General features: G+C 40.0%; 1 protein-coding gene across 6 annotated transcripts in view; it reads right to left on the bottom strand.

Moving 5' to 3' along the window:
- The window catches only part of ANKRD27 (ankyrin repeat domain 27), a 43834-nt gene extending 26677 nt beyond the window's left edge, over nucleotides 1-17157 (bottom strand). For 3 of the 6 annotated variants that reach the window (XM_048959009.1, XM_048959003.1, XM_048959008.1), the window contains exons 1-11: nucleotides 17039-17157; nucleotides 7105-7235; nucleotides 5585-5695; nucleotides 4293-4449; nucleotides 2641-2795; nucleotides 2272-2331; nucleotides 2126-2179; nucleotides 1964-2029; nucleotides 1809-1885; nucleotides 1337-1458; nucleotides 385-463 (exon numbers count right to left, since the gene is read on the bottom strand). In XM_048959009.1, the coding sequence (XP_048814966.1) occupies nucleotides 385-463; nucleotides 1337-1458; nucleotides 1809-1885; nucleotides 1964-2029; nucleotides 2126-2179; nucleotides 2272-2331; nucleotides 2641-2795; nucleotides 4293-4449; nucleotides 5585-5695; nucleotides 7105-7206 (983 nt within the window). In that variant the 5' untranslated portion in view covers nucleotides 7207-7235; nucleotides 17039-17157. Of the gene's footprint in view, nucleotides 1-384; nucleotides 464-1336; nucleotides 1459-1808; nucleotides 1886-1963; nucleotides 2030-2125; nucleotides 2180-2271; nucleotides 2332-2640; nucleotides 2796-4292; nucleotides 4450-5584; nucleotides 5696-7104; nucleotides 7236-13391; nucleotides 16539-16582; nucleotides 16971-17038 lie in introns of those variants that run through there. The other 3 variants (XM_048959007.1, XM_048959006.1, XM_048959005.1) reach the window with 3 other exon arrangements.
- Between the last annotated feature and the right edge of the window lie 37 nt (nucleotides 17158-17194).

The raw sequence follows: 17194 nt of genomic DNA, 5'->3' as shown, positions 1-17194 counted from the left end.
TAAGAGCATATGCTAGCAAGCAACTAAGCATTCAAATCACATTTCTCCATATAACATATCTCAAGCATCTAGAAACTGCATAAAGTTTTGCAGTTCCAATGCAAATGTGGATGAACCAGTACTAAGTCCACACCAAACATGCAGATCCAGTACATGGAAGATTCCCCCATGAGAACAGATTTCCTGATTTGGAATCAAAACAAACAACACTTGAATTCCAAGTAAGTCCTGAATTCTGTCACATCTTTGCTGTTTATCTGACTAGTTTTCTGTATCACATTACCCCTCTTAGACTTTGGGTAGGCTATTACTAGAAACATTTGACCCCACTGCACCATTATATACAATATGATGGAGCTTTGTACAGCCAAAGTAGTTACATACCAGTTTGGGATTTCTGTTTTTACAAGTAAATACAGCAAGACAGAGAGTAGATCATCTGCACACATGGTTTCCATGTTAACTAAAAGAAAGAATTTATATCTGATATTAGTAATCTCACAGCTCAAACCAAAACTAAATGCCTATAAATGTAGGTCTGCCTTTTAAGACTAATGGTCAGCTCTCCCAATTGACTAGTAACCAATGCAATCTTTCAAAAGTATGTTCTCAATCTCTCTCTAAAAATAGACTCCCAGAAGCCAAAAAAAACAAATACAGCTGCAATATTTAATTAGTATTCCCTCCTTCTTCACTGGAGAAGTCAGAACAGTGGCAGAACAGAAGGTGAACACTGTCCATTGACATGCTTTTTCATATCCAAAGGGCCATCCAGGAGAAAGAAAGTGATGCTGTGAAGTAAGCAGTATTCTACTGCACCGCTTTGTCTACTGGTAGCATCTTCCCTTTCCAGGCTACATAAAATAAGAATCAGACCAACAGGTCTGTACTTTCCTATCTCAGAATCAACAGTGGCTGTATCTCAGAATCAATGCAGTATAAGGTTTGCCTGACCCTGCCCCCCAACACTGCATTTTGCAGTGATACATCTGTATACTTCTGATTTCAAGATTATCACAGAGCACAGACAAGAATAAGCCAACAGCAACCTTCAGTGTTTTAAATGGATGACATTTTTTTCATACCTGAGAAAGTCCTAGATTACATAAGCTTGTCACATGCTCTAGCTAAAACATACAGTTAATCAAGTACTTCAGCTCACTCTTATCGTAAAGCGAAGTGCTCATGTTGCAATCATTTTATTTAGATATCTGCAGACCTGAATGTACTTGCTTAATGCACAAGACTAATTCAAACAGGTGTTTATATACCACAGTGCATAGATGTTAAAAAAAAAATAATCTCAGAGCTTTATTTTAAGTCACTGTTTACTGACCTCTTTGGCTAGGAGACTGCATAATAATTTGTACCACTTTTCGTAGACAGAGTAACTTCTGTTGAGGGGAAGTACACTTGTTCAGCTGACTCAGTTCTCGCTTCGCACGTGGTATATTAAAACTACAAAATAATTTGAAAGAAATTGTCAACATACACCAGAGCTTCTGTGCAGGACGCCCAAAATCCAAGTCTGAACTTATCCAGAGCTGAAATGAAGAATGGTATTAATGCATTTCTATCTCTACCCTACACTTGCGTTTCTGTGCCTTGTAGATGGAATGGGAGGCATAAAACCCCAAAAATAAAGAAGCTCAATGAAACAACTGCCTTAAAATGATACAATTTTTCTATCTCAAAGGAATGAAGCATAATAAAAACTTACTGTTTTTATTTATGAAGGATAACTTTTTGGCCTGCCAGAAAGCTATTTGAGACAGGATCTCAGTGACTGCTCAAAAACTAACACTCACCTAAACTCGGGTTTTACTCCAATGTCTTTCTGCTGGAGCTCTTGAAGGCTTCTTGTGATTTTGTTAAAAGCAGCATCCTAATCATAAGAAAGGTAATAAGTGTTTAAAGTGCATTGGATTAACGTAATTGATCTTCAGCAATCAAACAAACTTACCTCACTTGCCTCAATAGTCCCCACATATTTAAAGACTAGATCATAAATAGCATGGTGGACATACATCTGTTGGAAAAAAAAAGCAAACAGTAACTTAGACATGAAAGGAAAGGAAAAGCTAAAATTGCTTGCCAATTGTCTTCCTTCATTTCAGATGCTTACTTCAACTGCTTGTTTAATCAGATTCATCTGCTCTTCTTGCTTCGCAAGCATCTTCTAAAAAAGGAACAGCCACATAAACAGCAAGAGAGTTAAATGATTTATTGCTTAAGTAAAGCTACATACTATGTATTTAGTGATGTGTTTACCAAGTGTGAATCTCTCAGAAGATGCTGGAGACATTTGGTATAAAGTGCACTGACAGAATCCTAGAAGGGAAAAGAAAAAGTAGATCTGCGTTAATGATATGAAGCAACAAAGCATAAAAGAGCAAAGAAAGGAGAGCTTCTCTGACTTAGAAGCATACAGTATCAACAAAAGCAAAGTAAGATCTTTAGCTAAAAGCTGCATTTACATAACAGTCAAGATGCAGTCATTCACAGTTACAAATTCTTTTCTCCCTCCCTACCTTCCTCCCTGGACTATTCTGACATAGAACATCTTAACAGGAAAAGATACCCAAAGCAGTGAAGTGAATTATGTTTAGTAAATTAAGCAGCAAGCAGCAAGATACTGACTATGTAATGGCGGAGGCTTTTCCGTTCGTGCTCTTTAAATGTTCGGTAGAAAGATCCTATGTATTTATCAAATCTCTCACAGTGCCTTCCCAAGAATTCTCTGACATCTTCAATATTTTTCAGAGAATAAAGATTTGATGAAGCTGTAGATTCACCTAAAAATGAAACCCAAGAGTTAACACATTGAATACACATGCACAGTAAAGCGCTTTCTTGTTCCAGATATCAAGCCAACTTGTGTATGATGAAACATTAATTCAGCTTATCGTGCTTCTAAACGAAGGTGTTGCTTTCAATTATGAAAAGATATTGCAGTTAAATAGCCACACTTAAAGCCAGATCTCTTGCCTTTTATGTCAAGGATCTGTTTGGAATAGCTAAAAACTGATTCTGCATGCTCCTTTCCTCTGGGGTAATTTATTGCTGCTCATAACTTGAGCGTGAGACAGGCATGAAATTTAAGAAAAGCATATTACAGCACTGAGTGCAGGAAGACAGTGTGCTCTAAACAAGCTGTAAAAAATAAAACACCCACATCCTGAACTTCTACATAGTCTATTTAATAGCCTATTATTATAGGCACCCTTTCTTCTGAATGAGGGCAAAGTCGCATCAAGTAAATGTTGAACCAAATCCACTTTTCTTCTAAATAATACAGTTTGATCCCTTGTCTCAAATTCATATATTTATATATAGCTTTTCCAAGAAAATTCCTCTAGGCAAGGCCTTCATCTGCACTCAAAAGGCAACTAATAGCAGGCTCAGATCTTATTCATTTCAAATTACTTAGAAATTACAAGTCACCTCACTTCTGAAAGTCACCTCGCTTCTGCTGTATAACTAACAATAGCTAAAAGCTGAAGAATAGATTTTATGCATATAGTCACAGTTTGAGTCTGTATGTATTTCAGCTATTTTATTTCCAGCATAATGTCCACACTACTCACAGTACTATTTTCACATTTGCCCAGTACCATTTTGTCATTTGTTTACATTCTTACTTGTTTAAAAAGATGGGATGCTTTTAATTCAGAAAAAGCATACACGTCAAGTAGCTTCAGTTACTTACTTGGTACAAAATTTCATAAGGAAATTCTGTTACGTTCACAGCTTGAGTAGCAGCCTTGGAAAGAGCATTCTAGCCTCATCAAGAGGCTTTTCCAATATTAGGAAAAAAAGAATACATTAAATGAAATATGACAGATTACCTCCAAGTGAGCTGCTATGTAGCTATGCTACACAGCCTTTAAACACTAATGAAGGCACTATGAAGCTACCACAATCCAATTTTGTACATCCACGGTGCATCTGAAGACAGGTGTGATTAAAGAGATTAAATTCTACCTTTAAACAGCCAACACTGACACTGAACTTTGCTAAAAAAAATTTAAAAAAATAAAAAAATCAAGCTGTATCAAGTACTCCATAATTCTTTACCATGGAGACTGGGACACAAGTCCTATAAAAATAAAGTTTGGCTGGCACCAACTTAATGCTTTTACAGCAACATACTAACATCCACACCACCATATCAGTAAATGCTGAGAGCTTCAGTCAACTCGGCACTTTTCAGAATGAATAAAGCACATTAAATAAAGATAATGATTTGCTTGTGTGCAAACAAGGCCAACTGTTATCACTGAAATACCTACTTGAGCTTTCTGTTTTTTCCAGTGGATGAGCTATGCACAAAATACTAAAGCTCTCTTCTTTTTCATTGTAAAATGTTTCCTCAAAAAGAACAGGTACTGAGAGATGATCGTCAAAACCAGTTCCTAAGATGACAAGATTTGCTTGTATGAAGATCTCCTGGGGAAAAAAAAAGTGGAAAATTTCCAAAAAAACACAATTACCCTGACTTCTGCACTGCATAGTTACATCTCCAGGGAAAAAAGAGAATCTTGCAATATGGAAAAATCACAGACTCCATATTTTTCATATTCTAATGCTGTGTAGGCTGAAACAGGGATTCCTGCAGTTTACAACAGCTAGCTGAATCTTGCTTGTACTCACTTTCCTTACAAGCCCCCTACTAAAGAAGCTTTGGAGAATATCTGAAACCAAGTAACTATTTGCAAGCTTTCAAGCACTTTTAGCAAAAGGGAATTAAAAAAAATATATATATATATATATTTTATATATATTATATATTTATATATATATATATTTAATAAAAAATATATTTATATTTTTTATATATATATTATATTTTTATATATATATATATATATATATATATTTGTTGTCTAGAGTTCTGCTTAGTAAGACATCATCCAACCTGGATATATTTCTCATGCTCAGCTTTATCTCCTAAAGAATTCCTGTGTGAACACCTACAGTAGGAATACCTCAATGACTGCCTGCAAATAGCTGCAAAATCTCAGAATGTACTGCAAAAATGGCAAGCAGAAAAGAAAAAAATTCATCTTAAACCTATGCAGCATTAGCATTGGTTATAATGGCTTTGCATTAGTTACTAAATCAGGCCTCAGATACTACTTAGTATTATCTTAATTGTCTTAACCCTTGATGAACTTGCATCTGCATACAATACAGGCAGCATGAAATCTAAAGATGCAGTTAAGTGAAAATGGCCCTTACACCAGGCAACAAGATTCCTAACAGCAAAAAATGCAGAGAACCCATTTACACAGTCAGAAATTCCATAACTAAAAAACACAGATAAGCTTGGCAGTTACTTCACTGAACTAGTAAACTGAAAATCGGAGTCAGAGGCATCTAAATAGGACAACCATTCGAGCCTATACCAAACAGTTTTCACTAGAAAGCAACATATCCTGGAGAACAGAGTCTTAAATGAGTGACACTTATTTTGGCAGTTAGTGCTAACTCTCTGCTTGCTCCTGTAACCACCCTTAGTTCAGCTGGTTACCGACTGCAGGAGTCATTTACCAGTGTCCCCAAGATACCAAAACGGAAATACCTTTCCATTTAAGGTCTGAAAATTTTCTTCTAGTGGCTTCAGTACATAAGATTCAAACTGGCAGTTGGAAAGACAGTTGCTTGAAAGGCTTCCTTTGCATGGAACTAATACCTAAAATAGAGTTAGATCACAATTTGGAGATAAATACAATAAATCACCAGTTAAATTCTGATTGCTTTTGCCTTTCACACTAAAATAGATTGGCAGATAAAGACAAATTCTTGACTAGTAAGCAAGACTCATTTTAATATCTGTTTACACAATGCTAATCTAATTTTCAATTTGTTCTGATGTCAAGAAGCTCAAACTTCCACTGTTAATCCAAAAGGAATTTTGAGTTTCTTCTTTTAATTAAGTTATCCTCCATTCAGACTATATTTTCTCAAAGCAAGTTCAGTCATTCAGAGTAAAGCAGTGGATGAGCACTTTCAAGTTACAGTAAATCACTATTCAATGAGGAAAAATTATGAACAAAGTGTGAGATCTCATTCAATACCAGGAACTCTACACACACTGAAAATACATTTCATGGTCAAGAAATAGCATCTTCAAATTGCTTCTGCTCTTAAAATGACATCCCTCCTTCTCCAGAAGCAGCAGTACAACTCAATATGAATACTTTTATCCTGGAAATGTAGAGTTGTTCCTTTAACAGCTCCAGAACCACCAGTACAAAAGATCAGACTTAAGAACAGAAAGAAAACTTTAAATATTCCTGAGTTCTGGAAATATTTGACAGATTCTTGCCTTCACAAGCAGCATTCAACTGCTCATTGATTCTCCAATAATCCTCTGAGACTGTACAGATATTTACTAAACTTGAATATATACAGATATTTCTTAAAAGATACGCTTTTAATCCCACATAAGATCACAGAAATATCAATACATACTAGAAGCCAGCAAGTTCATGCAAGCGTGCAGTACAGTTAATGCAAAGAATTAAGGATAAGATTAAGGTAAGGATGCCAATGATATTTGGCGTTAGAATACAGAAATGCTAAAATCTGTTCACTAATATCACTATCATAAGTAATAAGTAATAGAAAGAACCCTGTCCAATTAAACCTTAATTTTATAATCCAATAGAAATAAGCTGAGTTTAATGGAATCTCCACACACTTAATTTTATATCAACACTTACAGCAAGATACTCAAACTGGAAGTTTTAAAGAATTGCAGCTTTTTGTTCTAACTCATTTTAATGTCTTTGATTTGCTATATAAAATTGTCAAAAATAAGTGATTGTCCACCAGGAATTTCAAGAAGCCAATCCTAATTTAAATCACAAGTGCAAGAATATACAACTAGTTGGTATCAAAGAAAGTAAGTTTCCTGTGAAGGTTAGAAGTTATCACTTCCATCTGTTACTACTGTGCAGTTACCAAGAGATCCATGTTTGCAGACAAAACATTTTGCAGGCTTGTACTGATCTTCATGAGTCTTAGGAAGCCTGGAATTTAAATAAAAATTTGCTGCTATTTAATAAGTTATTTTAGAATACACTTATTTATACTTACAATACCATGGAGTTCTGCAACTTTGCTGCAGAGATCAGGACGTCGCTTCTGAATGGCCAAATAAAAGGGATTTTTCAAAAGGTCTTCATCATACATAGCCATATGGACTTCAGATACTCAAAGGAGATTTTCTAGAAAACATATGGAGAATGGTTAAAGCATAGTACATGTATCTGTGAATGTACAATATTGCAAAATACCAAAGGGGCAAAAAGAAAGAAGTAGCTTCAGATATTGGATGTGAACTGTCAATGTCATGCTTAATTAACTAGAAATTAAGTGTAGTCACACAAAAGTTACTCAGAAAGAACTATGTGCAAACAAAACAACACATTTCCTGTTACACATGTACCCTCATAAGGTCTCCTTTGCCCTTTAAGTGCATGATCTGCTGGGGAAAAAAATAATGGAAGAAGATGGATATTAAGATCTACATTATAACCACTCTGATAGACAAGCTAAGGTCTAACACAAAACAGAAGATTGGAATTAAAAGCTTCTTCACAGCAGATTCTACAACGCTTCAGGACATTGATGCTTTCACAGTAAGCTTAGCTAAGTGACAATTACTGATGTACACATCAGTGAGACACTCAGACAATGTAACAGGAATCCTTGTGTAATGTAATCCCCGACTTTCCAGGGAAAGTTTCAGGAAAGGTACAAGAAGCAGGTATGTATAACCAAGTCGTAATTAAAAAGACACCAATGAAATCCAATATTTGTGGTAACCTCTACTTCCATTAAAAAGGTGTCAATCATCTGAAGTCAGACTGACAACATCTGGAAAAAAGCAAGCAGAAAAGCTACCAGAGACAGAAATCCAACTGCTAGACAGTGGAGAGTTATCACAAGGTGCGTCACAGGGAAAAGAGGATTTCCAGAGACACTAAACTCTCAGTTTAAAAGGCCTCTGTACTTCTAAATCTCTAGACACAAGGACATGAAAAACCCTAATAGGACCCTTCTAGACTAACTTCAGCATTGTTTCATTCAGAAGAACAAAGGTTAATAAGTTTACAAGGGCTTAATCAAGTAGACTGTCATATCTTTTCCCCTCATCCAGATTCCTCAAGGAAACTAGAAACGTAAGTCACATTATTCCTCCTGCAATTTCATCTATATGTACCAGGAAAAGGTAAGAAGAGCAGCAGAAGTTCAATTTGAACCAAGCCATCCTTACACAATTAGCATTTCCACGTTGGAAATGCCCATGTCGGGATGGGGCTCTGGGCAGCCTGGTCTAGTTTAGAATATGGAGGTTAGTATCCTAACTTTTACTCAGCACATCACTTGCTCAGTGTGAGCTTCTGATGCTTATCATGTAGTACTTGAAATACTGAGCTACAGTAGTGCTGTACTGGTGCCACAAACACATCCTTCTCCACAGACTGGCAAAGAGACATGAAACCGCTATGTTACAGTATAAAAGGATGGGAAAATACATTTCCAATTTGCAGAGATTTTTAAACAGTCCTTTAGTTTCAGCTATGCTGTTAACTGATCTATTGTCTGTTACCTGATCTATGTATTATCTGGTCCTTCCTTATAATTAGGCATAAGGAGAACTCAACACAAACACAATCAATTAAGCCTGAAAGCCATTCCCACTATAAAGTTATCAGCAGTTTCTTGCAGCCTGGATTGCCTCTGCATGAATCACTCAAGACAACTAAGGCAGTGGCAGGTAACTGTCTCCAGCAGTTTTTTCTCATGAAGCTCCAGATAAAACGGTTCATCCACTTTCCAAAAGGACAAAAAAATAATATCTATTATGAAAGGACATCAATTTGGCTGTGCCAGCACTAAGACAGGACTTACCAAGCAGGACTAATTACCTATTAACTGCCTATGAACAGCCAGCTAAGCATTAATTCCAGTAAGATCTTAAATGACTTAGAGCTCACAGTTCAAACATGTTTCAACATCAACTTATTAGATAGAAGACAAATATCATAGAGGGCTGTATGAGCACATGCAGCAAGCAAAATCATCAGCCACAGCAAAGCTTATTTTGGAGCCCCTTATTCCTTTTTGGGGGCTACTCTTCAGGGAAGATGAAATTGACTGAAGAATCTTAAGTGAGAAAGGCAGAAAAGGAGGATGTAGGACACAGTGCAGTGCAGTGATACTAGTTAAGGTAAAGAAACTGCATGAGATAAGTAAGAAAATCCCCCAGATGTACCAAAGTCTCAGCAAGGGCATTTTGTTCCACATCTCTAGAAGAAATAGGCCTCAGCTTAGGTAAAGAGAGTCAGGTTACAGATCAGGAACAACTTTAAAAAAAAAAAGGAAGATAACCACATGTTTTAGATCACTTGTCAAAGCTATCAAGTCTCCAATATTGTAAATCTTTAAGAACCTGTTAGACAAACCTCTACTAGAAGTGATACAGATCCAGCCTTCTAGCCTCACTAGATGATACTATCTCTCAGGACAGTTTCCAAAACAAGCTTCTACTGAAGTAGATGGCCCACCAAAGCATCTTCACCTGCCTTTTCGTTTGTGAATCCACGTTCACTATCCAGTCAACTGATAGATGAGAATGCTGTGACTCTCCACACAGCATGTAAGAAAGTATTAGGATGCCAGGTGCTGGGCAGTGGTGAGATGAGCCAAGAGCACATTGACACAAGAAGGCAACTAAGCATCAGACTGCAGAGACAAAAATGCAGTGCACTTGTGTTTCTAATTGCTATATTATCCCTTTTTCAGCTTAATGAATCTAAGTCCAAAGAATTTTTTCCCATAGTAGAAAAGAGAAGGAAGAACACATTCCACAGACCTCCTTTCTCCAGAAACCTGCATCTCAAAGAAGTGAGAAGCTCTGCCTACAGGAAATTAACAATATTTAATACCCTAGCAAAACAGATAGAAGGGATGTATTGGAGGGGAAAAGCCCCCTAGAAAACCTTAGCTTATGAAATTTGCTGTTTGACTGATGCAGCTCTTAAGTCATCGGCTTCACGTAATTAAAAAAAAATCAGGGTACTATAAGAACTGTTTCAGTTAACAGATTAACCCACTAAGTTTGAAACAACAACCTACAGATCTGGTTCACGCATTACCACACAGAGCCAGGCATTCTGTTTACTACAGAACTACTGACTGCAGCAGTAATTCATACTTCTTAAGTTCAAAAAAAGTGACAAGAATCTGCATTAATTCTAGCATTTCAGCTACTGCAGTACAACTAAGATGGCTGTCAACATGCTAAAACCCTAATAAGGAAGCTTTGACTTTTAGTTCATGGAAGAGTTTGCCACTCACCTTGAGCAGAAGCAGGCTGAAGACTCTAATCTGCTAGCTGGGCACATAAAGCTGCAACCAAGTCCCTGCACAGCAGGAAGTAGCAACCAGTAGTCAAATGAGTACTGTTTTGAGAATGGATTCTCAATTTCCTTCTCTTTTCTCAACACCTTTCTCTTAGCCCTGCATCTGCACACTGCTCCATTAGTGGATGGCTACCATATCTGATTATTGTGTGGGCATGCAAAAGAAAGAATGAAATGTTCATTAAATTAACTGAAGCAGTTAATCAACTACATTTGCCCAGACAAATGGGGATGTTTTGGCCATGTAGTATTAGTAACTACAACAAAGCCAAGTCCTTCACACTACGCTTCTACAAATCAAGTCTAAGAAAACTGAAGAATACATTAAAGATCCCCCAAATTTTGTCTCAAGCATTTTTGAGACAAGTCGATTTCTTTCCATCTCAAAAGTTAAGTGCATCTGAACATAACAGCTAATGCACTGCAGTAATTCTAAGAATGCATTAGAATATTCCATTGAGAATTTGTTGGCAGAACACAACATCCAACTTTAATCTAATGGAACTAAAGGGGCAGGTGGTGGAGTTATTCCTCTAGTTGCACCTCAGACAGCTTTAGATTTACTAACATTACACAAGCAGCAAAAAGCACAGTGTCACGTAAGTATTGAACAGTGCTGGTAACATATAACTGAAAGCCCATTAAAAATTTTCATAAGCCACATTCACTGAGTTTATTAAATTCCATTATGCTAAGCTGTAAAGCAACACATAAGTACTACTTTCAAAATGTTAAAATGGAATTACTTAGCTTCACGCCTGTAAACGCAGAAATAGCTCTGATTGCTGGAAGAACAGAAGCCAGCTCATCAGAGAATCCAATAAGCATTTTGTTACCCTGTACAAAAAATAACCCCACCAACATAATCATACCCTTAGAACAGCCAAGTCCTTTGTAGATTAAGAACAGAGTGATAGTTCTAATGACACATCTTGCACCAGGAACAGCTGAAGTGAAAAGCCATGCAATAGAATCCAAGCATGTCAGTTTTTTCCAAAGGAGTGGAAACCAAGTTCTATGACCTTTGGTACTGAAAGCAATAAGCAGGATTTAGCTATGAAAGTTTCTGTCATAAGATTTTCCTTTAGAGATACTGAAATCAGGTGCTTTTCACAGTCCTATTCATTTCCAGCTCTTTTTAAGGAACATTTTGAAATGGTCATTAAAATAGATGCCACAGCTTTTACTTGACAGCTACATTGTGTCCCCATTCTAAAAATTTTTATTCAGTTGTTAAGTATACCACCTGAATACCCCATTTTAATATTGAAGACCTAATGAGATGTACTACAGATAGCCTTTCACAATAGCACAACGGATTCTGTATAGAAATACTTCATATTCCATGGTGAAGAGCACAAGACTGACTCGTTCATTTCACACACTGACATCAATTTCATCTCCACTTGCAGACTCTTGTACAACATTAACAACTCCAGCTTAGTAAACCAGTAACTAGAATATCACTTGCTGAAAAGCTCAAAAGGATGACAGAAGTCAGACCAAGCAATACCTTACTACTCACCTACAAGTTGTTCATCTCAGAACAGCTAAACATTATACTGAGACATTTCTGGTCAAATTTGTAAGTGTATTTATCACACCAGTGAACTGTAGTGCAGAAAAATCTGGATGAAACAATTGTTCCCCAGTTCCAAATGACTTTTCAAACACAGTGGGATCCCCCTTCACCACCACCTCCTCCTCCTCCTCTCCCCTCTTCCCCCCCCCCAAAAGAAAAAATATTATCAGAGCACCGCTTTTAGCAGTATACTGGATCTGAGCATATCTTAAAGTACCCTGCAAACACAAATTTAACAGTGGGACTTAAGTAGGTTCAGTCCAAATACAACTAGTTACCTACAGTAACTACAGTTTTATCTGCAGTATTACTCCTCGTATTTACACCACTTGAGGCTAAAAGTCCCAGTTTGAACTGGAGACCTCAAATCGACATTTTCATCATGAAGCAAAAACCTCCTGTTTCTGGGCACACAGAAAAACTCTCACTCCTAATGAATGAGCACTGAGCATCTGATGAACTATGGCTCCGAGACATGTTCCAGTTCCCTGCTCACCACAAGGGAAAGATAAAGAGGAAACTATTTCTACCTTTTACATTCAGCTGCAGCTTATAGTGATTTCAGTGATTTTAGTGAGTATATCAGAACATCACCTTTGAATTATCAGAGTATTGAGTAGTGAATCTGCATCAGTCAGCTCAAGGCTCCCTAGAAACCAGGGGAAAACTAAGTTATATCATCCCAGAATGAGAGTCTGACAGTGATGCAGCAGGTTCTGGGAAGGAGAGGTCAATGCCGTTCCAGGAAGATGCTCCTTTTTCAACAGCATCTCCCCTGCAGTCACATTCCTTCAAGTGAAGGGTACAGAGCTCAGATCTTTGTGTGCAGTGTTTGGTTTTTTGTTTGGGTTTTTGGGGGGTGGGGGGCATCTCTGCACATCCCTCTCCACACAGATCCCACTTCTCTATTTAGGGTCAGACAGCTGTCTCTCATCACTTCTCTCAGCATCATGCTGTGCCCTAAGGCATTGCACAATGCCTGACAGGAGCAGGCAGTGCCATGTAAGTGTGTTCTGCTCATCCCTCACACTGCTTTCCATTATGAGCCCCCCAAAAAACTCCAAACCAGAGCTCATTCTTAAAAAGAACATTCAACCTTTCTAATTTAAGTGCATTCATATTATAGTTTGATGCTAAAACATTCACATTTCCCCCAGACTTGAGGCCTGACCCCCACCAGCCACCTGATCAGCACTCTATGAACAGGATGCTGTCTGTTCTCACCCAGTCACCTCCCCTGACTTCAGAGATCAGTGCTCTTGGCATTAGCCAGGTACTTACAACAAGCTGCATTCCAAACAACCCAAGAGAGTATGGATTCCCAACCCTTGCAGATTTAAAAATATACTGAGTAGCTGCAAATTCCTCACCTGCGTTTGTTCTCTAGCTTACCATTACTAAGACTGCACTCAAATCTCAAATTGGGAATCCTGAGCAAGTTACAAGCAAACAGTGAAGGAAGAGAGCAGAAAAGGCTGATCAGTAGAAAAGATTAAAGAGATCAAACATTAACAGAATGGACAAAGTCCTCACCATCTGCTCAATGCATTTACATAAGGTCACCTCTGCAGTCTTGCAGAGGTATCAGCATATGAATTCACAGCGGACTGACCACACAAAAACACACCAAAACTAAGGTGCTGAAGTACAAGGATAAAAGTTGTTTTCTTAAGCCAATTATGGTGATCCTTCACTCACAGAGACAAAGCAGTGGTAGAATCCTTAGTTTATGCATTGGGCTCAAACACTAAAATGGATGCATAAACACTGTGTCCCGATTATAGAGTCACAGACCACTCATGTTCATAGCAGACCACATCTGCTTTCTGCATATCTCAGTAGGAAAAACCAAGTTGCTGCAGGCCAAGACTAGCTTTGTCTCATTGATGCTAAGAGCTTAAACATCCGCCCATTACTAGATTATCTAGTTATGGGAAGCACTGCTGAATTACATTAGATATCCCTTTTGAGGAGCAGAGAGGAAGGAAGGCGGGAGCACTTGCACAGGAGAAGTCCTTCCAACTAGAACAGCAAACAATTATAAGCACTGCTGGCCTTTAATACCACATTGGGCATCATACATTGGCCCAAGGTAACTGAAAGCCATGCAACAACAAGTCCACAATAAACTTATCAGACCAATGATCCTCCACGATAGAAGTCACAGAATGGCCTGGGTTGGAAAGGACCTCAAGGATCAGTGAATCTCCAACCCCCTGCCATACGCAGGGCCACCAAGCTCCACATTCAATACTAGACCAGGTTGCCCAGGGCCCCATGCAATCTGGCCTTGAACACCTCCAGGGACGAGGCATCCACAACCTCTCTGGGCAGCCTGTTCCAGCACCTCACCACTCTCTCAGTAAGGAACTTCCACTTGACATTCAACCTAAATCTTCCCTCCCTCAACTTAAAACCATTTCCCCTTGTGCTGCTGTTATCTACCCTTTCAAAGAGTTGATTCCCCTCTTGTTGATAGGCTCCCTTTAGATACTGAAAGGTCACCCCACAGCCTTCTTTTCTCCAGGCCAAACAAGCCCAGCTCCTTCAGCCTGTCTTTGTAGGGGAGGTGCTCCAGCCCCATGATCATCTTTGTGGAAATGATGTGAAAATGAAAATTCTCGCTCTGGATCAACATTTCAAAACACTTTACAACAAAACGTTCACAAAACGCAAGCCAGGAGTTATCTATACAAAGCTACACTGAGTTATCAGACACTCAACCAGTTTTGTTCACACTGCATCCAGTCCTTATGTTCTGTCCTCATCTCAGTGGTTTTCAACCATCTCAGGTCACAGCATTCGGATGCCTGAACTCAGAGTATGAGGTCATCCCAGAGGCGAAGCCATGAGGCAAGATTTACCAACCATTCAAACAAAACAGATTTGTATTTACCTAAAATACCACTTAAGTCTATTAAAATGATACAGGACTTAACAAGCACTAATGCTCAAGAAGCAGCAGAGTATCTGCTGTTTCAAAGTACTGCAACATGAAGAACACTATCATAAACACCTGTTGGAAGGAAGCCTTTCTACAGAACCAGCAAATACATTTCTGCTGGCACTCATTACATTACATACTAACTCCCTTGTAATTTCAGGGTTCGGCTTTTTTTGGATAAAGTTTTTGGATAAAGTTTCAGCTAGTCAGAATCTTCTTTGAAAGCATTATCATGACTTGGATTTAACAGCATCATGTCTGATAAGCTACAGCCAAATTTTAAGAGTTTTCAGAATCTACTTGAATAGGATAACTGCAACACAACTGAACTTAATTTAGAGCTGTTCTGCAGAGCAGCCTTTCTTCACACATGATATATCTAGAGAAGTTTTGTTTGTTTTTTTTACAGATTGTAACTGCTGCCACCTTCAGATTTATGCAGTCACATGCTCCTAAACCAACATCCCTTCCCCTTCTCAGCTATGCCTGGATTTCAGAGAAACTGATCCTGACTTGCCACAAGGAATAGCAGCCTCAGTAAGGTGCAGCAGTGCAGCTGCTGCCCACATGGATGTGTAATTTAGGATTAAGCTTAAGTCACACAGGACTCCAGATTGAAACCTAGAGCTAATCCTTCTACCACATGACAATACTTAAACAGTTACAAAACTTCATATACAAGGTCAAAAGCATCTTGTGCTTCTTCATTCCAGCAAGGAACAGACGTTCATTCACATCTTGCCTGCCACTGGCAGGGAGTTACCCAGTAGCCCCACAATGACCCCACAGCCTGCTGCAGGACTTGGCAGCTGGTTTCTTCCACAGGTGCACATGGGTGCAGCAGTAGCCACACGCAACTTGTGGCCTGGTCCAACAGAAAAGCAGAACAAAAAGCAGTCAGGGGAGCACAGGATCAAACTCCCCATGTAACTGAATAATAGAAAAGGAACACAGCCTCAACACACCTCCCAGAACCTGGCCTGCCCAGAGCCTGCCCAGGCCAGCACCTTATCTTGCCCATGGCGCAGAATGCAGCCACATACAAGGGACAGGGTCACAACCCCCCTTTTGAAGGATGTTTTCACTTCTCATAAATTACTGTAGCAACATCAAATCATACAGTTGTCCAGGAGCATAAAGGCATATGTAGCGGTGTGTGGCATGACAAGCAAGTTCTCCAGAAGCCTGCCATGGTGAAACATGTGTTAAGAGACAGCAAGCACAGCCTGCTACGCAGCACTCAGCGTCAGTGTTATCTGTTCTTCTGGAAGACACAGGCATGTGTACAAACATAGCCTACAGCTCATCACTAACTACACCATATTTCAGAACATACACAAGGGCAGCCACTAAAGTATCATTTTTTATAGTAAAAAGCTTGTTGTTTGCTACACCTTCTGATGCATGATTACTTGATTTCAACTATCCTTAGACATTTTGGGCCCCATACTCACACTTCCTAGGGGCCTTCTTCAATAATCCACAGAGTAAAAACATGCAAATTCTTGCCCCCGAGAAACAAGCTGAAGCGTCTGTGACACTGATATACAGAAAGCGCGCATCACAGAGCCCGGTAGGAACCAGAGTGCACTCCTCTGATATAAATAATGCACGTACCGGGGTGAGAAAAAGTTCAGCAGTGCATTAAGCGCTCCCGACGCTGCGTAGCGCGGGCAGCGGGTCTACCGCGGGTGGCAGCGGGACCGCGGGCACCAGCAGCCCCGCGCCACGGGCCGGACGCCGCCAGAGCCAGAGTTGCCAACGCGGCGGGGAGCACGGCGCGGGGAGCGCAGCGCCGCAACCCCAGCAGGGCCGCCCCAAGGCCCCACCGGCTCCGCGTCAGCCCCAGCCCGGGAACAGGCCGCGGCCGGCACCTCCCCTCTCGCAGCGCGGCTCACAGGCAGCGACACAGCCGTTCCGGCTGAGGAGGGGACGGGAGGGCACCGCTGGGACCGGCCCCGCGGAAAGAGACCAGCGGGCTGCGGGAGGAAGAGGGAAAGGAGGAGTGAGAGAGCGCCCTCGCCCCGCCAACGCCGCCCCCCCTAACCGCCCCGCGCCTCGGCCGAGCCCTACCGGGAACCAGGGCGGGCCGGCGCGGCGCCGCACGAAGCCAATGGCCGGGCAGCGGCGGGAAGCGAACGAGGAAGCGGGCGGCCGCCGGGGGTCGGAGCCTGCAGGGGCGGAGCCTGCGAGGGCTTATAGGGCCGGCCCTGGCCGCGCCCGGAGGCC

This window comes from Lagopus muta, chromosome 12, assembly GCF_023343835.1.
Source record: "Lagopus muta isolate bLagMut1 chromosome 12, bLagMut1 primary, whole genome shotgun sequence".
NCBI lineage: Eukaryota > Metazoa > Chordata > Aves > Galliformes > Phasianidae > Lagopus > Lagopus muta.
The sequence above is the reverse complement of the archived record's forward strand: the minus strand, read 5'-3'. Positions and strand labels throughout refer to the sequence as shown.